Genomic DNA, 25014 nt, shown 5'->3' on the forward strand with positions numbered 1-25014 from the left:
GTTTCCATCTTTTATCAGCCACATTTTTTCAGCAGATGCACTATTTATACATCAGTAAGCTACCTGTATCTTAAATTTTCTTACATTTCATTGCCCTGCCATAATGTGCAAGCGGGGCTCAATTTCTTACAGATAAAAACATTCCCAATATTATATACAACATGAAGTACAAGCACTTTCTGACACGCCCCCCCCAAAGGCAAATGAATCCAATCCCTATGAAAGCCATTATGAGAGAAGACAGGCCGTAACCCTGATCAGGGCAAACATCTACCTTAAATTATAGCTTTCCAAAAGTATATTCAGATTCTAGAACATCTAAAATGTCTCAGGGGTTTAGGCAGGTTTTGTATCCCAAACTGAAAATGTGTTTAGCACCGTAATAAAGAAAGGAACACAACACCTGAAAAGAGAGAGATGTGATATTCTAATAATTTAAAAAGAGGCCTGCTGGACTGACATGAAAAGCTGTTCTAGTCCAATGTCCTGTTCTCACAGTGGCCAACCAGAGGCCAAAGGGAAGTCCGCAAGCAGGAGATGACTGCAACAGTGCACTTTCCACTTGTGATTCCCAGCAACAACAACAGAGACACACTGCCTCTGTATACAGTGGTACCTTGGTTCTCAAACGCCTTGTTACTTGAACAACTTGGAACCCAAACTCTGCAAACCCAGAAGCCAAACGTGCTCCATTTTGAGTGTTACGCTTCTGTTTTGAGTGCCACACTTCCGTTTTGAGTGTTACACCGAGGTCTGCCCGTTTTTGCTATTTATTTTGCATTTTTATTTTTGCGGCTCTTTTTGTGTGTGTGTGTGACTGTGTGGAACCCAGTTCAACTACTGATTGATTATGTGACTGCAGTACATTGTTTCTTGCTTTCATTTTATGGATCAATGGTCTTGTTACATAGCAAAATTCATGTTAAGTTGCTGTTTTAGGGGTTGCTTTTCAAAGTCTGGAACGGATGAATCCACTTTGCATAAATTTCTACGGGAAAATGCGCCTTGTTTTTGGAACGCTTTGGTTTTGGAACGGACTTCTGGAATGGATTAAGTTTGAGAACCAAGGGACCACTGTACATTTCCACAGGCAGGTTCACACAATCCATCACAGAAGCGCCACAAGCAGAAAAAAGTAACACCGCAAGGAATGTTTACTGAGCAATTTGTTCCTGATTACCCATGCAATTCAACCAAGTCCTAAACTTGCAAGAGAAGGCAAAGCTCTTTCAGATCACTAGCCGAGAAAACCAGAGGAAAGCCTTCCCAATCCCAAATAAGAAAGGTTTTTTGCAGGAGGGGAAAAAAAAACTTAGAATGAACTTGATAATGGAAATCTTATCCTCCAGCTGAGCATGGCATTAAAAGATAACAATTTCTTCAAGCGAAATATGCAAATATTGCTGGCATGCATGAGCGAAGACTTGCCTGAAGAGCATTCGCTGCAAATAAAGTGTTCCGAGGCCTTTCCAGAGAACCCGGTGCATCTTGCATGAAAAGCACCAAAACACCGTCCTTCACAGAGCAGCAAGTCTCCAGGCTTTTCACAGAGCTATGAGAAGAAGAAAAGTTAAAGAGTTGAAAAAGGGTACAGGATACTGATGAACTGTTTCTGTCCTTCTCAGCTACCTTTCTGAGTTTTATGACATATTTAAAATCACGTTTCTATTCCACAATTTCAATCCTGTATGTATGAGCAAAGGAACAGGAAAACCCTCCTCTCTCCACTCATTAACAACCTTTTTGATCCTTCGGTGAGAGCAATTAAAATCTTGCCCAATTCTATTTATGCCTACAGAGCAGTGCATGTTACTGAGATCACTTCAGAGTACAGTCGTACCTCGGAAGTCAAACAGAATCCGTTTCGGAAGTCCGTTCAGCTTCCAAAACGTTCAGAAACCAAAGCGCGGCTTCTGATTGGCTGCAGGAAGCCATGGAAGCCCCGCCGAACGTTTAGCTTCCAAAAATAGTTTGAAAACCGGAACAGTCATTTCCAGGTTTGCAACGTTTGGGAGGCAAAACATTCAGGAACTAAGCTGTTTGACTTCCTTTTTTTATATATAATATATTTTTTATTCTTTTTCCATAACAAATTATACACCCAAAACATCTTTTTTACATCCAAATTCCTCCTTATTGACTTCCCTCCTCCCGCCTGAAAAACCTTCCTAGTACTTACTTTCTCCACAGTTCTTAAATTTAAATTACACCACCATATTATTAATTAATTTTTTACAATCTAACAATATTCCTACCTTTCTCTTCACAGAGCTTCGTTAAAACTTACAAACGTTATCTGATTATCACTTAATTTTTGCATATATTCAATAAATTTCATCCAATCTTCTGTAAATCTTTGATCACGTCGGTTCCGGGTCCTTCCTGTTAGTCTATTGAGTTCCGCATAATCCATCATTTTCATTCTCCATTCTTCAATCGTAGGTAACTCTTCTTGTTTCCACTTCTGGGCCATCAAATTTCTTGCTGCTGACACTGCATATAAAAATATCTTCCTATCTTTCTTATCTATCTCATTACCTATTATTCCTAGTAAAAACGCTTCTGGTTTCTTTACAAATGTACCGTATTTTTCGCTCTATAAGACACAACAGACCATAAGACGCACCTAGTTTTTGGAGAAGGAAAACAAGAAAAAAAAAATTCTGAATCCCAGAAGCCAGAACAGCAAGAGGGATCGCTGCGCAGCGAAAGCAGTGATCCCTCTTGCTATTCTGGCTTCTGGGATAGATGCGCAGCCTGCATTCGCTCCATAAGACGCACACACATTTCCCCTTACTTTTTAGGAGGGAAAAAGTGAGTCATAGAGCAAAAAATACGGTATATTTCAATACTTTCTTCAATTCATTATAAATCGAGTCTTATAGAGCAAAAAATACGGTATATTTCAATACTTTCTTCAATTCATTATAAATCATTTCCCAAAGCTGTTTGACTTCCAAGGTACGACTGTAAATAAAACAGCAGCCTGTCGCCTACTCAAACAAAATGTCTCCCTTACCTGACAAACGTATTCTTTCCTTGTTGCTCCTCCACGGTCAGACTTCTTGTATGACAGAGAGGCTTCTGCAAGACCTTCATCTGCACTTTCATAAGGAGACTCTGACCTCTCGTCTCCTTGACTGTCTGAAATCTAAAGGAGAATTAATAAAAGGTGGGATTCAATGCCACATTCTTCCAAATACTGTCTGCGCAAGCACTGCAGCTTGCCAGATGCAACAATCCCCTCTTCCCCTCCCTGCCCCCCACGCTGTTCTAAGGGTTCCCCCAACCTCCCCAGAGCCAGTCGGGGGGCATGAGAGAGGGGAACGCCCCATTTTGCAAGTGCAAGTCCCGGCACAGGGCTTCCTCTGATGGGGTGTGTAAGGTGAATCCTGCCCAAACTTTCTTACATTCTCATTCAACAAACTCCTTTTTTGTGTGACAGAAGACCCCTGCAAGTATGAGTGTGCGTGGCCCACTGTTATCGAATAGGCTCTACTATAAGCAAAAGGGAAATGGTCCTAAAAAGAAAAAGCATTTATGACATTTCAATGGAACATCTGTCAAATATTCAGTGAGTGAAATGTTTCCGATTCTGACATGGGTGCTTCCTAGTGGATAGGCTGTCTAAGAGTACTTAGAATGGAGCAGGAAAAACCTATTCTTGGATTCAATCCATCATTACTGTTGTTGCTGTTGTTGTTGTTGCTGCTGCTGTTATTAAATATATTTTATTTATATGCCGCCCTCCCCAGCCAAAGCCGGGCTCAGAGCGGCTAACATCAAATGTATAATACATTAACATAAAATCAGACAATCAATTCAAATACATCCTCAAATCAGATCAGAATAAAATCCAATCGGATGGCAACCCGCAGATTAGGGTTGGGGACCTTAAATGCTCACCAGGCCCAACTGTTTGTGCTGAACTTATATGGGCCTGTGAGAAAAATTGGGAGGCCACTTTCATGCAAGTTCTTATGAAAGGGGAGAGGGAGTCAGACTGAACCCCGACCAAAGGCCTGGCAGAACAGCTCCGTCTTGCAGGCCCTGTGGAAAGATGTCAAGTCCTGCAGGGCCCTGGTCTCTTGTGACAGAGCGTTCCACCAGATTGGAGCCACAGCCGAAAAAGCCCTGGCTCTAGTTGAGGCCAACCTAGCCTCTCTGTGGCCTGGGATGACAGAGATGTTTTTATTTGAAGACCGTAAGTTCCTCCGTGGGGCATACCAGGAGAGGCGGTCCTGTAGGCACAAGGGTCCTAGGCCGTATACGGCTTTAAAGGTTAGAAACTAGAAATTGGAAGAGAGAAAAGTTCCAAGAGGGGCCTGTCTGTTGAACGGCTCTGTGGTTCTCCAATAAATCCCCTTGTAGATTTAGCAGTGCTTCAGAATCTCTGCCAACAGCACAGAACAATATCCAGTGAAATATCAGTGGACCACGATAGAATCTGGTTCTGAGCCAAGGTAACAAGGTGTTATCAATAAGGAAATGGAAAGTGAGAGGGGAAGCCAAAGAAGCGTTAAGAGTCAGTTGATGGCGCTCGGGAGAAATAAATGCTAAGACATAAATCCAGACAGTTAAATTTGAGATCATGAAATTTAGCTAAATGTAAACTTACAACCTGGCTGCATATACAATGTGATTCCAACATGCAAGTGTAGAAACTGATAGAGAGTTCATAATACGGTTTTCAGAGCTTACGAAGAGCTTTCTCTCAGAGGACAGCACATTAACTAAAGAGGCACTTTTTCCCCAGAAGAAAAATTGAATGGGCCAGTGGGCCAGATATGCTACCTGATATAGGACGCTCTCCTTCACTGAGAGTGATATCCTTAACATACATACTTACAAACTGCAGAATTCAGATTTTCTTTGTGGTTATTCGACAAGTACAAAATCTACATAACCCTAAAAATTCTAGGAATTCTCTTGCACAGTATTATTGTGAACTACCAAAATTATTTGCTAAATCTGCTGCATATTAGCTAACACACTAAAAAGCACTCTCTCCAGTTCATTGTACACGGCAGATAATGTATTTGTGTTCGGTTTTAACTGCTGTTCCTCTTTCTTATTGTTTTTATGAAAATGTGATTTTAAATGTTATAAGCTGTCCTAAATGGTCTTTTCCATCAAGAGGGTAGGATATAAATGCTTAAATTAACATACATAAACACAAGCAGACAACAATATCAGTAACTGGGTTAATAGCTAGTCTCAACCAAGAAGGTCAAGGGTTTTAATTCCTCCAAGCCGGCTCCAAAATTTTGTCCCACCAAAATGCTTACATTGTTCCAGTTTCCTATATTAGTTTGTATGCTTTGTCATCATCATCATTATTTTTTAAAATAATTTTTATTGAATGATTTTATGTTACAAAAAACAATACAGCCGTACTACCACTAAATATAATTAAGAAATAAAAATTACATACATCGTTATTTAGTTTGTTATTTGTTGTCATCATTATTTTAAATTGCACTGTCAAACACACTGGAGATATAAAGGTCTAGAATATAAATTACAAAAAATAAAAATAAAAATAAACAAACAAACAAGTTAACTTTATTTATTTACACAATTTATATCCACTTTTCCAGTACGTTTCCACATATAATGGAATGTGTTTCAGGCTTTTCTTGATTTTATCCCTCTGCAGAGTTGGGGGAGCCTTGTGAAATGGGGCCCACCTCCCAAAGACTGAGAAATTCCTAAGGGCTCTGGAATATTTTTTGGCAGCTATGGTTGGAATAGCTGCTGAAACCCTAGTGGCCCTCAGGGATTAATTGGGTGGTTGCCATTGATTGCTCCAGAGTGCCCACTTTTGCTGAGCAGAATCCACGCAACATCTTGGTACACACCAGAACTGAGGGCAATGAAGAAAGCAGGAATACAGCGGGGTCACAAGTGGGAAAAGGCTCACGACAGTCTGGCCGAAGTGAGAGACTATTATCAGTCCACACCGAGTTAGTGATGGAAGTGTAGAAACAGTTCCCCCCCCCCAATTGCACCCTTTCAGTGTTGTCCGGAGGAGCTTTCCAATGTGGTGTGGGACCTTTTGAAATATGGCCCAGGGAAGAGATAGCAGAACCAACGGTAGAAAAATGCGCTGCATTTGCAAGAAGCTCCGAGGATAGTCGTCTATATCCGTCAAGACTTGGGCTCCACAATTAAAGCAGCGTCAATCGTGGAAGTGTCTGATCTGGTTTTGTGGAATGACCTCTGAGTTATCGGAGCTTGAGGAAGTGGACAAGGTGCCTGGGCGAGTCTGGTCAATCACTTGTATACTTGACTCTTGCCATCCATTGCTTATTTTGTCTAGCAGGGAGTCGGTCCACGAGGGCTGTAAATGTCTGATGGAGGCAGCAGTCTCAGCTTCTTTAAAATAAGCCATTATTATATTGCCCCTGAAGAAATCTAGCCTATAAGTCAGTGGTGAACATTCCCTTCCTGGCCAAGGAGGTCAAAATATCGGTACAACAGTAATAAAAAGATTTGGATTACACTAATCTCACTTTGGGGATTTTTAGTTGGGTTTCAGGGCTAGTTTTGGGGCAGAAACTATGCTTGGCATGACCTTTGTTGAGAAAAAGACGAGAGGGCTGCTTCCTTATTGATTCTCCTGGACCTCTCAGTGGCTTTTGATACAACCAGCCTTCTGTATATAGCTTTCTACATTATGTCTGGGAGACAGGAGGCGCTGCTTGATGGTTCTGCTCCTTTTGGGATAGGCATTTCCAGAAGACAGTGCTGGGGGGTTATTGCTGGATCCCCTGGCAGTAGTGCTTTGATGTTCAGCAGGGTTCTGTTCTTTTACCCATGCTGTTTAGCATCTACATGAAATACTAGGTCTCTAGAGATCTGTTCTGAGGTGCCACCAGTATCCAAATGACACTCAACTTTAATCTCTCTCTTTCATCAGATGCTGGAAATGCTGCGGTTCTCCTGAAGCAGAGCTTGGGCATGGGTTGGTTGGATGAACTGGCTAGATAAGGGTGAATAAACCAAGTTCCAATCGAGATAAAAACAATGTCTTGTTGGCTCATTCATCCACTTAGTAAAGCACTGTTGTTGGAAGCTCAAGTAGCACCTGCAGCTTGAAGTGTCTTTTAGCAGCTTCAACTGATGCACCAACTGTAACCTTGTCTGGATTGAGTTGGCTTGACCACAATTTCCCACAATCTAGTAACCTCCCACTTACCATGGCAATGTATTGTATGTAAAAGGTAAAGGGACCCCTGACCATTAGGTCCAGTCGTGACCGACTCTGGGGTTGCGGCGCTCATCTCGCTTTACTGGGCAAGGGAGCTGGCATACAGCTTCCGGGTCATATGGCCAGCATGACTAAGCCGCTTCTGGCGAACCAGAGCAGCGCACGGAAACGCCGTTTACCTTCCCGCTGGAGCGGTACCTATTTATCTACTTGCACTTTTGATGTGCTTTCGAACTGCTAGGTTGGCAGGAGCGGGGACCGAGCAACGGGAGCTCACCCTGTCGCGGGGATTCGAACCGCCAACCTTCTGATCAGCAAGTCCTAGGCTCTGTGGTTTAACCCACAGCGCCACCCGCGTCCCCTGTATTGTATGTAGGGCTGCCTATAAAAGTAAGTCTCTAGAAACTGTGCTTTGTCAGCTGTGATGGCTTCCAGTCCATTTCTGGGCCCAAAATGAAATATTGGCTTTCATCTTTAAATCCCTAAGTGGTTTGGGATGAGGTTACCTGAAAGACCACCTTCTCCCATATTTAGCTACACAAAACTTAAGGTCCTCTTTGGAGACCCTGCTTGGGGTGCATCTTCCTCACCCCAAATGACTTAAGGCAGGTTAGCAGCAGGAAGAGGTTGGTTTTGGTAATGGCCATACGCTGTGGTCTAAACCACTTTTCCACCTTTGCATGAAGTGTACAAAGAAATGTATTAAGGGAAGGCATTATTTACAGAACACTACCATGTAAACGGTATGTAGCGGGTGGAACTAGGGACGCGGGTGGCGCTGTGGTCTAAACCACTGAGCCTAGGTCTTGCCAATTGGAAGGTTGGCGGTTTGAATCCCCACGATGGAGTGAGCTCCCGTTGCTCGGTCCCTGCTCCTGCCAACCTAGCAGTTCGAAAGCACATCAAAGTGCAAGTAGACAAATAGGTACCGCTCCGGCGGGAAGGTAAATGGTGTTTCCGTGCGCTGCTCTGGTTTCGCTAGAAGTGGCTTAGTCATGCTAGCCACATGACCCGGAAAAACTGTCTGCGGACAAAAACCAGCTCCCTTGGCCAGTACAGCGAGACGAGTGCTGCAACCCCAGAGTTGTTCACGACTGGACTTAACTGTCAGGGGTCCTTTACCTTTTTTTAATACCAGTTACAGTACACAGCCTTTTCAGGGAAGCTAGCCTGGCATAGTCTGTGTGGCCATTCTGGCCCCAGCTGAACATCTGTCTGTTTACTCATGCCTTCCAAAAAAATTGTGTGCTCCAGGCCTCTCAGTTTTAAATTAAATAATAATCTTGAGGGTGCTGTGTTCAAATGTTTTTGCTGCATTTGTTTCGCTTTGATTTTATGCTTTATGTTTTATATTTACATTATTTCTATTGTAAGTTGCGCAGACCTTTGTGTTATGCAACAGGATACAAAAGCTGGAGAGAGAGAGAGATGATAGATAGATATAGTAATAGTAGTGTACATAGAATAAAAATAAGAACGTGCACTTCATGGGCTTCCAGCTGTTTTTCTGACCCAATTCAAAGGGCTAGCATTAACCTATAAAATCTGAAAATGGTCTGGAGCCAGATAACTGAAAGAGACCACTTGTCCCCAGTATGAACCTGTTCAGATGCTTAAGTCATCATCAAAGCCTTGCTCCCCCTACTCTCTGAAATTAGACATCTTTTTTGGTGATAATATTCAGACTTTTTCCGCCTCAGGGAGGTTTGATGTAACCTCAACTCTCCCTTCTTTAAAAGTAAGTAAGAGCTTTCATTTTAAGAAGGCTTTTGTTGTTAGGGTTAGGCGTAATTTTTTACATCGTTTTATTGTTGCACTGATGCAATCTGGATTTAAAAAAAAAAAATTAATTCCACAGTATTTAAATTATGCTATATTGCAATGCTAAGCCTTCTAGTTAGCCATCTTGGATTTCTGGCACGAAGCAAAGGGCAGCACATCTATGGTTTAAATAAACTGCTTATTGTGTAAACAATCCTCTATTTACTTTCAAGTGTCATCTCCGAAAGTCTATTGAATGTACTGCAAATGTCATATAAGATTTGGGCTAATATAGGAGAACAGTGGGGGACGCAGGTGGGGCTGTGGGTTAAACCACAGAGCCTAGAACTTGCTGATCAGAAGGTTGGCAGTTCAAATCCCCACAACGGGGTGAGCTCCCGTTGCTCAGTCCCTGCTCCTGCCAACCTAGCAGTTCGAAAGCATGTCCAAGTGCAAGTAGATAAATAGGTACTGCTCCGGCGGGAAGGTAAACGGCGTTTCCGTGGGCTGCTCTGGTTCGCCAGAAGCGGCTTAGTCATGCTGGCCACATGACCCGGAAGCTGTACGCCGGCTCCCTCGGCCAATAAAGCGAGATGAGCGCCGCAACCCCAGAGTCGGCCACGACTGGACCTAATGGTCAGGGGTCCCTTTACTTTACCTTTAGGAGAACAGTGAACATGACAAACAAGTACCGTTCAATTTTTGAAACCTTTTAAACACGCCTGGACAGACAACGCACCCAGCTCTAGTTGCACACGGCTAGTCATACTACTGGTTCCTAAAATGAAGATACACAACTTCATCCACATTAAGAGTTCGCTGCCAACTGGACAAGCACTAAGAAGATACAAAATGCTGTCCAAATGCATACGCATGAACCGAAGCCTGCACCCAAGCTATGCCCATTTCCACGTCTGCTAGGGTAGAAGAAACAACAAAAAATGTCAGAACTACCATGATTTTTCGCTCTATAAGATGCACCAGACCACAAGACGCACCTAGTTTTTGGAGGAGGAAAACAAGGAAAAAAATATTCTGAATCTCAGAAGCCAGAACAGCAAGAGGGATCGCTGCGCAGTGAAAGCAGCAATCCCTCTTGCTGTTCTGGCTTCCGGGATAGCTGCGCAGCTTGCATTCGCTCCATAAGACGCACACACATTTCCCCTTACTTTTTAGGAGGGGAAAAAGTGAGTCTTATAGAGCAAAAAATACGGTAAATAAAAATTAATGTCTAGTATGAATTTAAAATGCAGCACCAGGAATTTATGGTACACATTTGGAATATCTTAAACTATAGGAATTGGGAAATTTTCAGTTTGAATCTCACCTCACTAGGTGGTTTTGGACAGAGAAATGGCCCTATATCCAGCCTTCATCTTTAAATCTCCAAAAAGCCTGCCAAATAACGAAATACATCAAGAGAATTTTTATAAGCTAGGCCCTTGCATTTGCCCAGCCATATCAATCTCTGGAGCCAGCCAGGCTCTAAAGCAAATGCCAGAACTGTAGCGTCAACCACATAGACCATTTTAAATATATGACAGCTTGGTTTATATAGCAGCTTTCGTTATTGTTAGTAATTCAGTATTTCATATGCAATACAACCTACAGTGAAAAGAGCATAATGGCAAAGTAATATTATAGAGATTTTAGAAATTTAAAATCTCTAAAGTAGGAGCCAGAAAACATTTTAATCTGTAACTATAGGAACCTAGGAATCTCCATTATACTGAGTCAGACCATTGGGTCCATCTAGGGTTTCAAAGCAAGATTATCTCCCAGACCTACCTGGAGATACCAGGGATTGAACCCAGCATGCAAAGCAGCAGGTGATCTATACTGAGCTACGGCCCTTCCTATAAAACCTATGTTTAAAACCACAGAACAACAGAGATAGATAGTTATTCCAAACAACCTGTACTAACAAACTGGGCTCCTCACCTAACCTTACTGGCCAGCCACACTCCCGGTAAATATCAATACCCTATCCAGTAGCTCTTTGCTTGTGCATTAAATGCCAAGATGCGTTTAACGTCTTTCTTTGGCCAGCGCATTTGGCCATTAGAAAAAGAGTACTACAGAGGTGAAACCACAAAGTTCACAAAGTGAACTGAAATCTGAGGAACTGAGAGCAGTGGCAAAGTGGAGGCATTTAGGGAAACATAAGGGGAGCAATGAAGAATCACACTGGCCTGCCTGGGCATTTGGCGAAAGGGGCTACAATTATTACTATAGAAAGAAGGCTACAAAAATGAGACTTGGGACACTCATAGAAGCTTTGTTGGTTCTTATTCATATTTATTGCTGGATGATGTTATGTGCAGGAAAGAAAAGTACAGTACGTGTTAGATAACAAACAAGTTTTAGCATGTTGCAGAAACACACATAACTGTGCATGCACATAACACTCATTTGGCATTTCCTATTAATATAGGAAATGATGTGGTACAGACTACTTTTCTAAAATAAGTTATCATACAAAATAATTTTCTGGCTGATTTTACCATGAAGGTTTGCAGTCAAAACGCAACTAAAATGTCATTTACAATTTGGATGCAGCAAGATGGCATCCCCTCCTACGGGATATATTGAACCATAGAACTCAAAACTCTCATTTTTCAGACACTAACAGTGCTGTTTAGCCAATGGAATTATCCAGCTTTTGCCCTTGACAACGTTTGACGCGCCGTCCCCAGGAACCTAATCCTCATGTAAGATAAGATCTACCCATATAACACAAAAACAACTGTTGAAGCCTAAGGGGTTTAATGGCTTATCTTGTCAAATTCCATGTGGTATACTTTGCTACAGACAAGAAGTATGTTGGCTTGAAGAGGATAGGAATATCTGAATATACCTTAAAAAAAATGAACTGCCAAATATTTTCTTTGCTTAAGACAGGGGTCTGCAACCTTTAAGACAAAAAGAGCCACTTGGACCGAAGAAAAAAAACTGGGAGCCGCAAAACCATTGCGACATTTAAAACAGTGGGGAGTGTCGGGGCACACAATGCGCCTCCTCCCCTCGCTAGTATCCACCCCGGAGCCGTGGCAAAGGTGTAAAAGAGCCACATGCGGCTCCGGAGCCACGGGTTGCTGACCCCTGGCTTAAGATATTCAGGAAAGGAAATCTGAAAAAAACAACCACACCCTTCACTTTCAAGACAAAATTTAACAAGCCTTGCTGTTCACATAAAAATTGGTAGAATACACAAGATCACTATATGCCGCTGACAAAAGCTGATAAAGCAAAGCAACCCAGGAGCAAGGCAAAGAAAAATATCTGTTTAGTCTGATAACCTCAAAAGGGTCATGGGAATCAAGAGGTTCACATTGCCTATTTGCAGTGCTTGTGAAACTTAACAATAGCACAGTGTATCACAACACCCAATGCAGTCGACACCTGCAAATTACCCATTTTTGAATACAGTGCCCAATACAACCCTAGGGCCTTATGGCGAAGGGCAGGTGGGAAATCAAATTAACAGGAAGGAAGGTAGCAAGTAACTCCTGCTTTATTGATAGGAAATCTGTATTATCTGCCTAGGTTAACTATTACCTAACAGACCTAACAAGAATGAGGAAACAGATGCAAAAGTGCTAGACTGGCACAATATTCCCTTGTAATAGGGCAACTCTAGAGGCAGGCAGCCTAGAATTGATACTAACACAAGTAAGCTTCTCAATCAGACATACTTTCCGTCTTTGGAAGCCTAACCCAGAAACGTGTTGAAAATTATTTCCTTTTCCTTTGTCCCCTAAAAATTAATTGCATTCTTGAGCATTCCTACTGCTGGTGAACACTGTCTCCTGCCTGCTCTGATTTATTTCTAAGGGTTTTGAAGCAGGAATGGGAGAGCGGGATGATCCAGGAGCCTTACTCACTATGTAGCACCATGGTAGCTAGCCAGGAGGAGGAGCTGCTGATCTGCTTTTCAGCTGTGCGGCAACCCCCACCGCAGGGAGAAATTGAGTCACGGCAACTAACAGGGGAGGAGGAGGAGCTGAGACAAACGTCTTCTCTGTCTGAGCAGCAGCGTATCACTCAGGCACAAAACGACCGGCCCTTCAAGGAGCAGATCTTGGTTTTGCAAGGAAACAGTTCAAAGCTTGCAATGAACCATGTTGGCCAAGCTTTCCCAGGAATGATCGTAGCTGTCATACCGACTGCAATTCTAGCCACGGAGGCAACCTTGGCCACCAGCGACAGAGCTGGATACAGAAGTACCCCCAGGCCGTGAACCTGCTCCTTCAGGAGGAGTGCAAGCCATCTAGGGCAGGCAACTGACTAATTTCTCAGACATGGGAACCACTCACCAACAGTGCCTCTGTCTTCTCAGGATTCAAAGCTCAGCTTGTTCTTCCTCATCCACTTCACCATTGCATCCAAGCATTGGTCCAAGGGCCGCCTGGCCTCTCCCGATTCGGATGTTATGGAGAAACAAGAGCTGAGTGTCATCAGCATACTGGTGGCGCCTTGCCCCCAAACTCCTAATGACTCCTCCCAACAGCTTCGGATAGATATTCAGTGGCACTTAAAGGAACTCTCCTAATGCTACTCTGCACCCAATTCTCATTCAAGAACACACAACGGACTACAGCATCAAAAGCCGACAAGAGATCAAGAACCAGGAGCGAAGTCGTGCTCCTCCCATCTTGCTCTGGCCAGCACTGGACCCACACTGGAATGGATATTAATAGTCTGTGTCACCCAAGAATGCTTGCAGCTGCTCCCCCACAACCCTCTCCATCACCTTTGCCCAAAAGGAGGTATTTGTAAGGGCGGACAATTGCAAACAATGTGCAATTTCCATTTTTGCAACAGTCAAAGAGATTAAATGCACTACCGGGGCAGGAGAACTGTCCTGGGAATCCCTTCTCCTTCTCTCCTTCCCTTGCTGTGCTTTCCAGGAATTGAAAAGCACTGGTTTTCCATTGCCGTTTGTTGCTGAAGGTTACTGCGCGGGGGAGTGGTGAAGCAGCGAGGAGCAAAAATCATTTTAAAATCAATTTGCTGCATGGGTTCCATTGAAGTTTTGTTCAAAGTGAAAGGTTCTGCTGCTGCAAAATGTTTTGAGAACCACTAGCCTAAAATGTAACTGATGAAATGGAGCTCACGGAGAAAAGTTCTAACAGTATAAGAAACTTCAGTAATTTTAGAGATGCTGTACAGCTTTCAATGAACACATGATAACCTAGTGACCAGGCACTAGGGGAAATAATTCAACCTTATAAAGCCCAGAAAGAATAAGACCATGAAAGGGAGCAGAACCAAGAGAGGGTAGGCACAGATAAGCCCTTTCTTCCCAAATGGACATAAATCCACATAAATTCACAAGAACAGAATCCTCATTTTGCCACTCAAGGGTCATAGGGCGTCTAGCACAGGTACATTTAAAAATAGCAAGGATTTCAAATATTCAGGTTGGGCATTTCCTTCACCAATTACCAAAAAGTAATACCCAACCCATGATTGTGAATTTATCTATAAAGACACATCTTCCAAGCTACACGGTCCAGATTCTAGACTGCCATCTTCAGAGGGAAGAGGCAGGAACTGCAGATCCTGCAAATTCGAAGTTGTTAGACCAAGAGTTCACGGCGTCATAGATACACGTTTCTCTCTTTCAAAAGACTAGCACTGAGTATCTCTGGCTCATTAGTTCAGGGCGAAGGAGGGATACATTACTTGGATGGGAAGCTGTCAGGAGCCACACTCCCATATACAAGTGCCAGATCTGAATACAGTGATGGTCCATGGTAAGATAGATGTATTTTTAACTGCACTCTCAACTTTCCTCTTCCATTTTATCCATAGCTGTCTTTATGAAGGTTATTTTAAAAAGCTCTGAAACACACTTTATCTTATTATGACTGCATAACAGGGGAAAACCAACCAACCAACCAACCTCAGAAATTTCAGAAGAATGCAAAAAATAAAAAATGCACAGTTGAACAGCGAGCCCTCTCTTGCAGCTATCCAAAGCCTCAAACATCAAAATGCAGTTTGCATCCCAATAATTGCATATATGCAATTTGCAGACTGCAAGGATGTTTTTTGTGTATTTTCAAGAAACGCAAGTATACCTCTCTGCTGGGATGTTTCCTCTCTGCTTTTATCATCTTCCAGAGGAAGGCACTGCAGTTGCACACTTTATGCTCCCCACTTAACAGCTGATGGGTGGGAAGGGATCCCAAGGGCTCGCTAAAATCTAGCAGTTGGACTTATATGGTCTGTGATCCAGGGGTTGCCCACAGGACAGAATGCTTTACTGTGGTTTGTCCATTCATTTCCACATTCTCGAAGGCACCCTGGCTTGCTTACTCACAAGTGCTCCCCGGAGCCCTGTGTGTACATCTTCACACATTAGGAAACTGATTGACGGGTTTATGCATTTCAAATGGTAATGTATTTCCTAACCAAAGATCCAGAAATGCCATGGGTACCTCTTTTGCCAAGGGCCATTGCAATGGTTCTAGGGGTTGCTCGTGCGTAAGCCGGTGCCAACACCTGGCTGGGTTGCCTGAGTGAACCTTTACTGTCCGGACAGCCACTCACCCGTGGCTGTCTCAATGGCTGGCAGAATCCGTCAGTGGGCGTTTCTTAAACTTCTTCCAACATAGAAGTTCTTTCACACCCAGTCTCCTCCTACTCTCCCTGCACGGAAGCCTTCTGCGCAAGGAGGGCGTAGGCAGCGGAGGACCCTTCCTCCCCCCGCTGGTTCCCGGCAAGGAGTCATGTGACTCCCTCTCAGATTCCCCCATCTGCCCCCCTTCTCCACTGGAGCTGAGCTGATTCCCTTCCCCAGAAGATGGGCTGCCTCTCCCAATCCCGGGACGCTCTCTGGGATCCCTCTGGAGCTCTCTCTCTCCCTCCGGCACTGATGGCAGTTCCCTGACAGCCATTTTAAAGAGATTTCTGTTAATTAAGGCTTTGCCCCGTCAAATCAGTTCTGTAGCTCCTACAGTGCCCTTCCGTCTAGAAAAGGACTTAGATCATGTACTTTATCACCAGTGTCCAGAAGAGACTGCTACACGCATTCTAACATAATCCCAACTATATTGTACTATGCGGATTCTGATGGTAAACTACCCTGACAGTCAACCTTGGTTAAAAAGCAAGGTATAAAAATAAATCTCACTGTTTAGCATACGGCCACACTTTTGTAGTGAAGTAGGCCATGAGCAGGTATACTGTCCTTTGGTATAGGCAGAGCAGGACGGAAATTCACATACACAAATGTAAAATTTTAACAGCTTGGAAAGAGCTTTGGCTAGTGCCCACAGAACTATGATAGACAAGGACTATACAAGCTGCAGGAAAAATGCGGAACACTGTTCTCAGAAGCTGGTGCACTTGTGAGTGCGAAGCTGGAGATGTCAAGGGGCCTACAATGTTAGCCAAAGCCGAAGCCTGTCTGCAAAATGTGTTAAGACTGTCCTGCAGAAACTCCAGGACTTCCAAAACCCCTTCTATAAGAGATCTTACTAGACCCACCCAACCTGCTGATGAATCCTTTCTTGCAATCCCACGAACTATTGGTCACAGAACAAGCCAGAAATGTACCAAACACATGTTTGGAGTAATCATGGGTTAGGGGGAGGTTCTTTTCAACCTCCAAGCAGTTAAATGCTTATACTTTTGATTCTGGTGCATGACTGAGCCATGAGGATGTTGGAACTCACAAAATCTGAGAACCATGGTCTCCTCAGCACATTGCAGCAATAAGGAACATCCCTACCTGCTGCTCACAGAACTTTTATGCTAGCCTAGGAGATATAAAGAAATGGAGGAAAGGTGTCTATGAAATCAACTGGCCAATCTGCCCTTAGTGGGTTGACTGTCTCTTATTACTTCTCCTAATGAAAAAAAGTATCAGTGGATTGCTAAACAGAGAAGAAAAAGTCACATCACCACTTACACAACCTTGGTCACTACTCTAAGGGTATTCTCTGGAATTCAGAAACCAATAGATTGGTGTTTGTTCATTAAGTATTTAGGGCCACTGCCTGCAGGACCCCAGAAGAGCAGAAGGCCTTCATTTAGGAGAGATTGTGACAATGATCTTTGCTGTCTGTCCGCATGATGCAACACAACGTCCCTCCATTTGCCTTGAGAAGTACTAACAAGCTGCCACCACAATCTCCCTCAGCTTCAGGAAATTGCCATTATAGCATCAGTTTCCTTCTCAAAACTACTTCCCCAGCTATTGAGCCAGGAATCCATGATCATCATCTACGCTAGGTAATTCTCATCTCAAATAGGTGAGATATCCAGCACTGGAGTAATTGAACTGATCATGGAACTGATCAGGTCTTCAGACATTCCACCTGTAGTGTTTCCTCCTAGGGCCACTGTGAGAGCTGCTGTTGTCTCCCAGAATAATTTGTACACCTAGAAACTTCAGTATGCCTGAAGTGTAGGCTCTTTCAAATGCCCAAAGGGAAAAGGAGTCAGAGGAAGGGAAGGTGCAATCGAAAACCATGCCAGATGTAGTTCAGTCAACCAAGTCTATATGAGTATTTTTCAGACCTTCAGACTTGCTACACTGAAAATGCTACCTGTGACACTGAAGATTGTTCTCCTGTCCAAAAGGAGGGCCTGGACACCAAGAGCTGAGTGGGGGATACGAAGCAACCAGAGCCAGCCCAGACTCCAGCTAAGAGAGGCTTAAAGTTGCACGGCCCAAACTGAATATTAGTTCAGTTCGTTTACAGAATTATCTAAAAATAATGACTTGGATCCAAACAGAACACTTCTACACGTCTGCTGAGAAATAGGTTCCCGCCTGATCCAGCAACAACCTGAGCCCTACCCCACCTTGTTCAAGAGCAACAATCCAAATCCAAAGGAACGGTTTAGGAAGCGAAGGGAATGAGGTGGGAAGCTTCTGTTACTTCTCTCAGGAGCCATATTCATTATCCAGACATAGGATCAGAGTTGGAAGGGGCCCCAAGGATAATCTAGTCAAACCCCCTGCAATGCAGGAATATGCAGCTAATCAAAACGGCAACCTTGGTGTTATCAGCACTGTGCTATCCAGGCTGGTTACACCGTGTCTGTATTTACAGCAAATTGCAACCATACATGCAATCTGTGATTTACATTGTTGCAACAATAATTACACAGCTTTCTGTGTAGTTGAAATAAACTATAATCTTGGAACAGAGTGTTTAACTTTTTATAGAGAATATTCAATCTATGTACACTTACACTGTTGTATACATTGTGATACATACCTTAGTTATTCCAATTAGTTCCATAAAACATTGATATAAACACAAGATGGCATAAATATGATACTATTTAATGTGAAATTATGTAACAATTTACCAGAATAAGATGCATTTGGAAGTGAAGCAGCTCCTTAGTTGGTTGGGTTTTTTCCCTCCTTCAGGTTAGCTTTGAGTATATCTTAATACGCCAACATACAAACATATTCTAAAATGTTCAGAGAAGTTGCCAAACTTTGATTTTGCAATTTTTACACAACATTTTAACTTGCGTTAGTCCTAGTACAGCTTGAATTGTATGTACATTCCAAGTATTATATACTGACTCGGAAGCTTGAAGTATGCTCTTCCAGGTGCTTTTCAATTCAATCTTCTACCTTTAATAGTTTTAAAGCAATACACAGTTCTACACAGAAGGGGCTGACCAAGGAAGAAAGTCACGATAATCATGGGTGGCACTGAGTTATCCAGAGTGCTATTTCAGGAGACACTGTGCATGTTATAGGAGTATCTCTTCCCGAGCATTTGGGTATGAGGAATGCTTTTGTTGGACCCATCTGAGATGAGGTTTCTTTCTGAGCCAGATATTCACCAGCCCTTCCTCCTCTCCCTGCCTTGCACAGCTCAGTCTACCAGTGTGTTGCAAGAAGAGAGGCGGTGAAGTGCAGGAGAGGTGTTCACAGAACAGAAATGCCTCGCTCTAAATTTCATCGCCTTGTTTTATGTGGATTTTGTACATGGTTTTTAAAAAAAGAAGTTATGGTGTTTTATCTGAACGCCACTATTCATTCATATTTTTACCTCGTTCTCAGTTAAGGAAGCTGAAGGAGATGAAGTTTTGCTATAGGCAAGATCTGACGGCTCTGCTGCTGAAGCCCGGTTTCGCTTCTTCAGGGGCTTACATGCATCTGAAAGACCTGTCATTGCGGCAAAATAATTTGTTTACAAGGTGAACTTGGAATTCTAACGCATTTTCTCGAATTCTGTAGATAACCTCCCCTCAAATGTGTGGGAACCTTTTACACCGGGCTTTTTAAACTACCGCAGTACTGAACTGTAGAGCACTTTCAAAAGGCACTCATAGTTAAGAAACACTTCAGTTAAACAAGTCTGCACATTTGTCCCTTGTTAATTAATTTGTATTCTATGGAACGTGGAGCAGCATGTATTGGATTTTCCTCAATTTGTCCATTAAGTAGAAACTGGGGTTTAAAAAATACTAGCAAATTTGTTTTCAAGGATAAAATAGTTTGAAAAACAACCCCATGGTGGTGAAACATGCCACACTAGAACACCCAGATTTCTCTTTTAAGCAACAATCCTATACATTCTTACCTTGAAGCATGTTCCATGAGCACAGTGGGGCTTACTTCTGAGCTCACATTTCTAGGATTGCACTGTCACGGAAGTGTATCTAGACCAATAGCTTTTAGAGACTGGTTCTCTACCTCCCACTCCTCATCACTGCTCTGTCGAACTAAATCTAACAAAACGGCATGGAAAAACGCAATGCTAAATTGAATGACAAAGGTCTGAATTTGAATTCTAAGAACTGCAAGCAGAACAGAGGTTTCTGGTCTCGTAAAAGCCGTTTCAGAGGGCCAGGGGGTCTTCCAACATGACGTCTGGTGTTGTGTGGCACTGTAGATGCAAGGGGCCAAATGGGCAGTAAGATCCCACTTTGTGTAAACACAACTGGTCTCTGTTCATTGCCAAGTGTGCCACCAGGTCCAAGCCAAAGAATCCTGTGGCATGTTAAAAACTAGCCCATAGAATGACTGAGGGGTGGGGTTCACTGCACTCTACTTTACCAGGTATGTCTAATGAATCCCATTCTTCACAATATTAGAAGAAGATATGGGCCAACAACAGCAATACAGGAAAACAACAACTCATGCCAGCATTCAAACAAAGCCACATTTTCCCATCAAACTAGGGAGTTGGCAATCTTCAACAACTGGAATTTATAAGAATTTAATTGAAAATGTTACATCAAAGCTTGTTCTGACCACATTACCTGACTGGTTCTTTTGTGAAGAAGAGGTTTCTGTGACTTTAGCTGAGTTTGTTTTTGCTGTTTTGTCATTGCTTGTCTCCCTCTGTTACGAAATAAAAATAAAAATGAAATGAAATGAAAAAATAAAAAACCTAATCTGGATAAATGTGGACATTACCAGGCAAATGTCTTTGTAATACAAAACTACAGAAGATACTACAAAGGTAAAAAAAAAACCACATCCATCTCATTTATATGGAATCTCTTGAAGGTGAGAAACTATCAGTCAAAACAATCATTTATTAGTATTATTAAAGGTGTATTAGTATTATACAAACCTGTTGCAGGCATGGTCTATCCAGAACTCAGTATTTTTGTAACCATAAATCTGACTGGTGCTTATATCAAGGGTTTCTATAATGAATTTTAGAAGGTGCTAAACTGTGTTTTGACTAAGTCAAGTTGATAAAACTATGAAATGTTCCATTTATGCATGAAATTAAATTGTGTTCACTAAGTTAAGGCCACTCAATGCTATTCTCAATGAAGACTTTTTTAAAAAAAAAAAAACCATGTGCTTTGATTTCATAAAAAAGGGACAAAGCGAGTATTGTGGCAGAGACTGCATCGCAAAAAGGTGCTCACTTATTTCCAGTGTATGGTTGCCAGATTGTGAAGAGCAAAAAAAGAGGATGCTATGATGACTCTCATTTTAAATACGCCTACTGGTCATGTTCTGCGGATACCTGATTATCGTCTTCCAGAGCAAATACTCTATTCCGAATTAAAAAATAGAAAGTGTAATGCTGGTGGTCAACAAAAGAGGTTTAAAGACTGTCTCAAGGCAAAATTTTTAAAAAGTAGTATAAGGTAAAGGGACCCCTGACCATTAGGTCCAGTCGTGGCCGACTCCGGGGTTGCGGCGCTCATCTCGCTTTATTGGCCGAGGGAGCCGGCGTACAGCTTCCGGGTCATGTGGCCAGCATGACTAAGCCGCTTCTGGCGAACCAGAGCAGTGCACGGAAACGCCGTTTACCTTCCCACCTATTTATCTACTTGCACTTTGACGTGCTTTCGAACTGCTAGGTTGGCAGGAGCTGGGACTGAGCAACAGGAGATCACCCCGTCGCGGGGATTCGAACCGCCAACCTTCTGATCAGCAAGTCCTAGGCTCTGTGGTTTAACCCACAGCGCCACCCGCGTGCCTAAAAAGTAGTATAAACACCCACAATTGGGAAACATTTGCCTGAGAGCGCTCCAACTGGAGAACAAACAGCCTTTACCAAAGGTGTAATGGGCTTTGAAGACACTCGAACTCAGGATGCAAGGGAGAAATGTGCTAAGAGGAAGCCATGCTTGGCAAATCCACACTGTGATCAACTCCCGCCCAGAAACCTATGTCCCCTCTGTGGAAGGACGTATGGATCCAGGATTGGCCTCCACAGTCACTTACAGACTCATTGTTAAAACCGTGTTAATGGAAGACAATCTTACTTGGCTACGAGTGATCGCCAAAGAAAGAAGAATAGAATCTGCGATATATTGCTGAGGGGGACAGGAGGAGAGAAGAAGAAAGCATGAGAAGAGAACAAGAAGGCAAGTCTTCAACCAGCATTAAAAAATTGCTTCCAGTAGCACCTTAGAGACCAACTAAGTTTGTTATTGGTATGAGCACACGAAAGCTCATACCAATAACAAACTTAGTTGGTCTCTTAAGGTGCTACTGGAAGCAATTTTTTTATTTTGTTTCGACTACGGCAGACCAACACGGCTACCTACCTGTAACTTCAACCATCAGTTACGTCTATGTCTCATCCAGAAAGTATAGCCAGAGACATTTTGGCAAATTTAAAAAAATCCACCCGGACATAAATTTTACCCCTGAGAAAGAGAATGTGTCCTGGAAAAAGAGGACACATGGACACCCTAATCCAGTGTAAAGAACAGCACAAAACTGAAACCAAAGGAAAGAATTTCCCTCTCTCACACACCGACAGAAACACCAAGACGTTGCAATGTTATCCACGATGCTGCACTACCAGGGACAGTATGATGTTCTTAATGTGGCTGATTACAGAGGCTGCTTCAGCCCATTCAAAGCCCTGGAGGGCTCCCTGCCTGCAGCCGCACCATCTGTCAGCGAAGTCTAGGAAGCACTGAGTTTGCTCAACCTGTACTTTCCCTTGCCACCCCCAAGTATGGCAAGCTCACAGCAGCAGCTCCTGAAGGGGTTAGGGCTGGAGTTATTCCCTGGACAGGGGAGGAGCAGGGAAAGACTGGTGGCTAAAAAATAAATAAAAAAGGGGTTAAGCAGGGGGGCAAAAGCCAGTTTGTTCTAGGCTTTCCTTCCTGTTGGGATTCTTGTGGAATGGAGCCCTTCAGCATTCTGAAGAGGCAGAGGCAGCTGGCCTCTTGGAAGCCAAAATACTTATAAGCAAGGCTCTTGAGATTGGAGGGCTGTTTTCTCAGAATTATGCAACAAATATCTGCAAGATCTTTTATATTGCTTTATTGGGCAAATCATAGACACAAGCTGTTGCTGGAGCAAAGTGACCAACAGCATTTTTTAAAAGAAAGACAGTTGCACTTGTTGAAAAGGACAAGCTGGTGTTGAAAAGCTCCATATTCCGGTCGGTGCCAGCGCTTAATGGCGGTCCTACCTCCGAGCTCCGGAGAAGGACTGCTCCGCAAGTTCGGGTCTTACCCGCTACGGCGAGCGGGGGACCCCTAAAATCTCAGGCGCGGAAGCCTGAGAGCAAGGAGACTCGGTGGGCACCTTTGCGCCCCCCGGTACTGTGAAAGAGCCTTTTTAAAGGCTCCGGAGCGGCATCGGGAGTGAGCGCGGTGCTGAGAGTCGCTACCCAGCCTGCGGAGTGAAGCCGCGTCGCCATTAGCGGAGAGCGCCGATTCCTTCCTGAAAAGAAAATCTGGACTGGATTCCCGTGAGTAAGAAGGGAAAAAATTAGGAACCTTTAAAAATTGAAAATTTGGCTGAAAACGGGAGGGCAAAAAATAAGGAAGTCTGCCCCCCCCGGACTGCAGGAATTTAAAGCAACGAAAGACCTCGCTGCAGTTATTAGAGACTTAGTTGCGAACTGTCAAACCTGAGCTGTCAAAAGTATCTCTCCCCTCCAGATTGGCAGGAGAAGGGGGAAAAAAGACAGTCTTGCGAAGATACTTTTAATTTAAAGGGAAACAAAGTTTTTCACTGCTCTGATCCCCGGGACGACCTGCCAGGAATTAACACCGGGAAAACTGTTCTTTAAAACAACTTTGAAGTGGATATAGACTATACCTTAAATGGTGGAAAAATTTTAAGACATTTAAGATTTAAATGGGACTTTGTTACTGATATTGGACTAACCAAATTTAAATTGGAGAAAAAGTTTTACAACTTTAATGGCGGACTTGAGATTTTCTACATCCGGCTTTCTGTCTCTTTGTTGTTTCTAACTTGGAAACTTTTAACTGCTCCCTCTTGAGGGCTAAGAGGGAAAAAATTGTAAAGTAACTGACTAATACTGGGATTTTCCATTGCAAGTTTTTCCTGTGAGAACGGCCTTGGGATATGAGTGGCACGGCAGAGGAGATAAGAACCAGATCTAAAGCTAAACTAACACAAAAGAAAAGAGGCTCAATCTCTGGCAACACAGTGCCTGCACCAGACACTGGGACAGCAGCATCAATGGAACCTATGACACAGGCACTGCTTAAAATAAATCAATCCCTTGAGGCCTTAACAAAGCAATCAGCAGAAAATTCAAAGAAATTGACAGAACTTACAGCAAGATTGGATTTGAATACCACATCAGTGGCAACAAATACAGAATCTATAAATAGACTGATTCAGGAATCTTCAGAAACAAGGAAAATTGCAGAGAGTGCAAAATCTGTCGCAGGTGAGACACAGGAAAGACTTGTGCCGATTGAGAAAAAGGTGAATGAGCATGAAGCGGCCCTCTCCTTACTGGAATTACAACGGAAAGAACGAAATCTGAAATTTAGACAGGTTCCAGAGAAAGAAGAGGACAATCTGGCGGAATTTCTCACAGAGGCAATTCTGGAAAACTGGCAAGAAGATCTGGAGGAAGATGAAGTGGGGATAACAACTGCTTTCAGACTTGGTAGAAAGCAAAGCAAGAAGTCAAGGGATTGTCTGATCACCTTTAGAACCAAAGAGGAAAGAGACAAGATACTGAACCTTCATTACCAAAAAGCTTTGGTGATTGGAAACATTCAAGTCCAAATCTTTAAGGACATCCCTAAATACATCTTGGAAGTGAGGACCTTTTATAGAGATCTTGCCAATTTGCTGAGGAAGAACTTCATACCTTTCAGGTGGGAATTCCCACAGGGGTTGTCCTTTAACTACAAAGGGAAGAAAGTAAGAATAAGAACAGTACAGGAGAAAGAGTACTTTTTGGAGAGAAACCTAGAGGACCTACAGAAAGGTACGGTGGATCCGGCAAGAGAAGGGCAAGGATTAACACCAGAAGGAGGAGGGCTAACAGACATTGCAAATCTATCATTTGGACTACCACAACTGCCAACTGAAGAGGAAGAAAAACTTGGAGCAGTCGGAGGATCAAACATTTAACAAACAAAATGTCTCTGCAACTTCTAAGCTGGAATTGCAACGGTTTGAACCATCCCAGAAAAAAACGACAGGTTTTCCACATTTTGAAAAGGGAACAACTGGATCTGATATGTCTACAGGAAACTCACATAACTAGAGCACACAGGAAATTGTTGGTGAACAAAAGACTGGGACAAGAATTTATATCTTCCGATAAAGTAAAAAAGAGAGGAGT

At 43.0% G+C, this 25014-nt stretch overlaps 1 protein-coding gene across 2 annotated transcripts in view; it reads right to left on the reverse strand.

The window, feature by feature from the left end:
• Window positions 1-25014, reverse strand: part of NSD2 (nuclear receptor binding SET domain protein 2) — an 80195-nt gene that overhangs the window by 20072 nt on the left and 35109 nt on the right. For both annotated transcript variants that reach the window (XM_028728858.2, XM_028728860.2), the window contains 4 exons: window positions 20225-20306; window positions 19009-19124; window positions 3020-3151; window positions 1429-1552 (listed from right to left, as the gene is read on the reverse strand). In XM_028728858.2, coding sequence (XP_028584691.1) covers window positions 1429-1552; window positions 3020-3151; window positions 19009-19124; window positions 20225-20306 — 454 coding nt within the window. The remainder of the gene's footprint in view (window positions 1-1428; window positions 1553-3019; window positions 3152-19008; window positions 19125-20224; window positions 20307-25014) is intronic.

Source organism: Podarcis muralis, chromosome 6 (genome assembly GCF_964188315.1).
Source record: "Podarcis muralis chromosome 6, rPodMur119.hap1.1, whole genome shotgun sequence".
NCBI classification, from domain to species: domain Eukaryota; kingdom Metazoa; phylum Chordata; class Lepidosauria; order Squamata; family Lacertidae; genus Podarcis; species Podarcis muralis.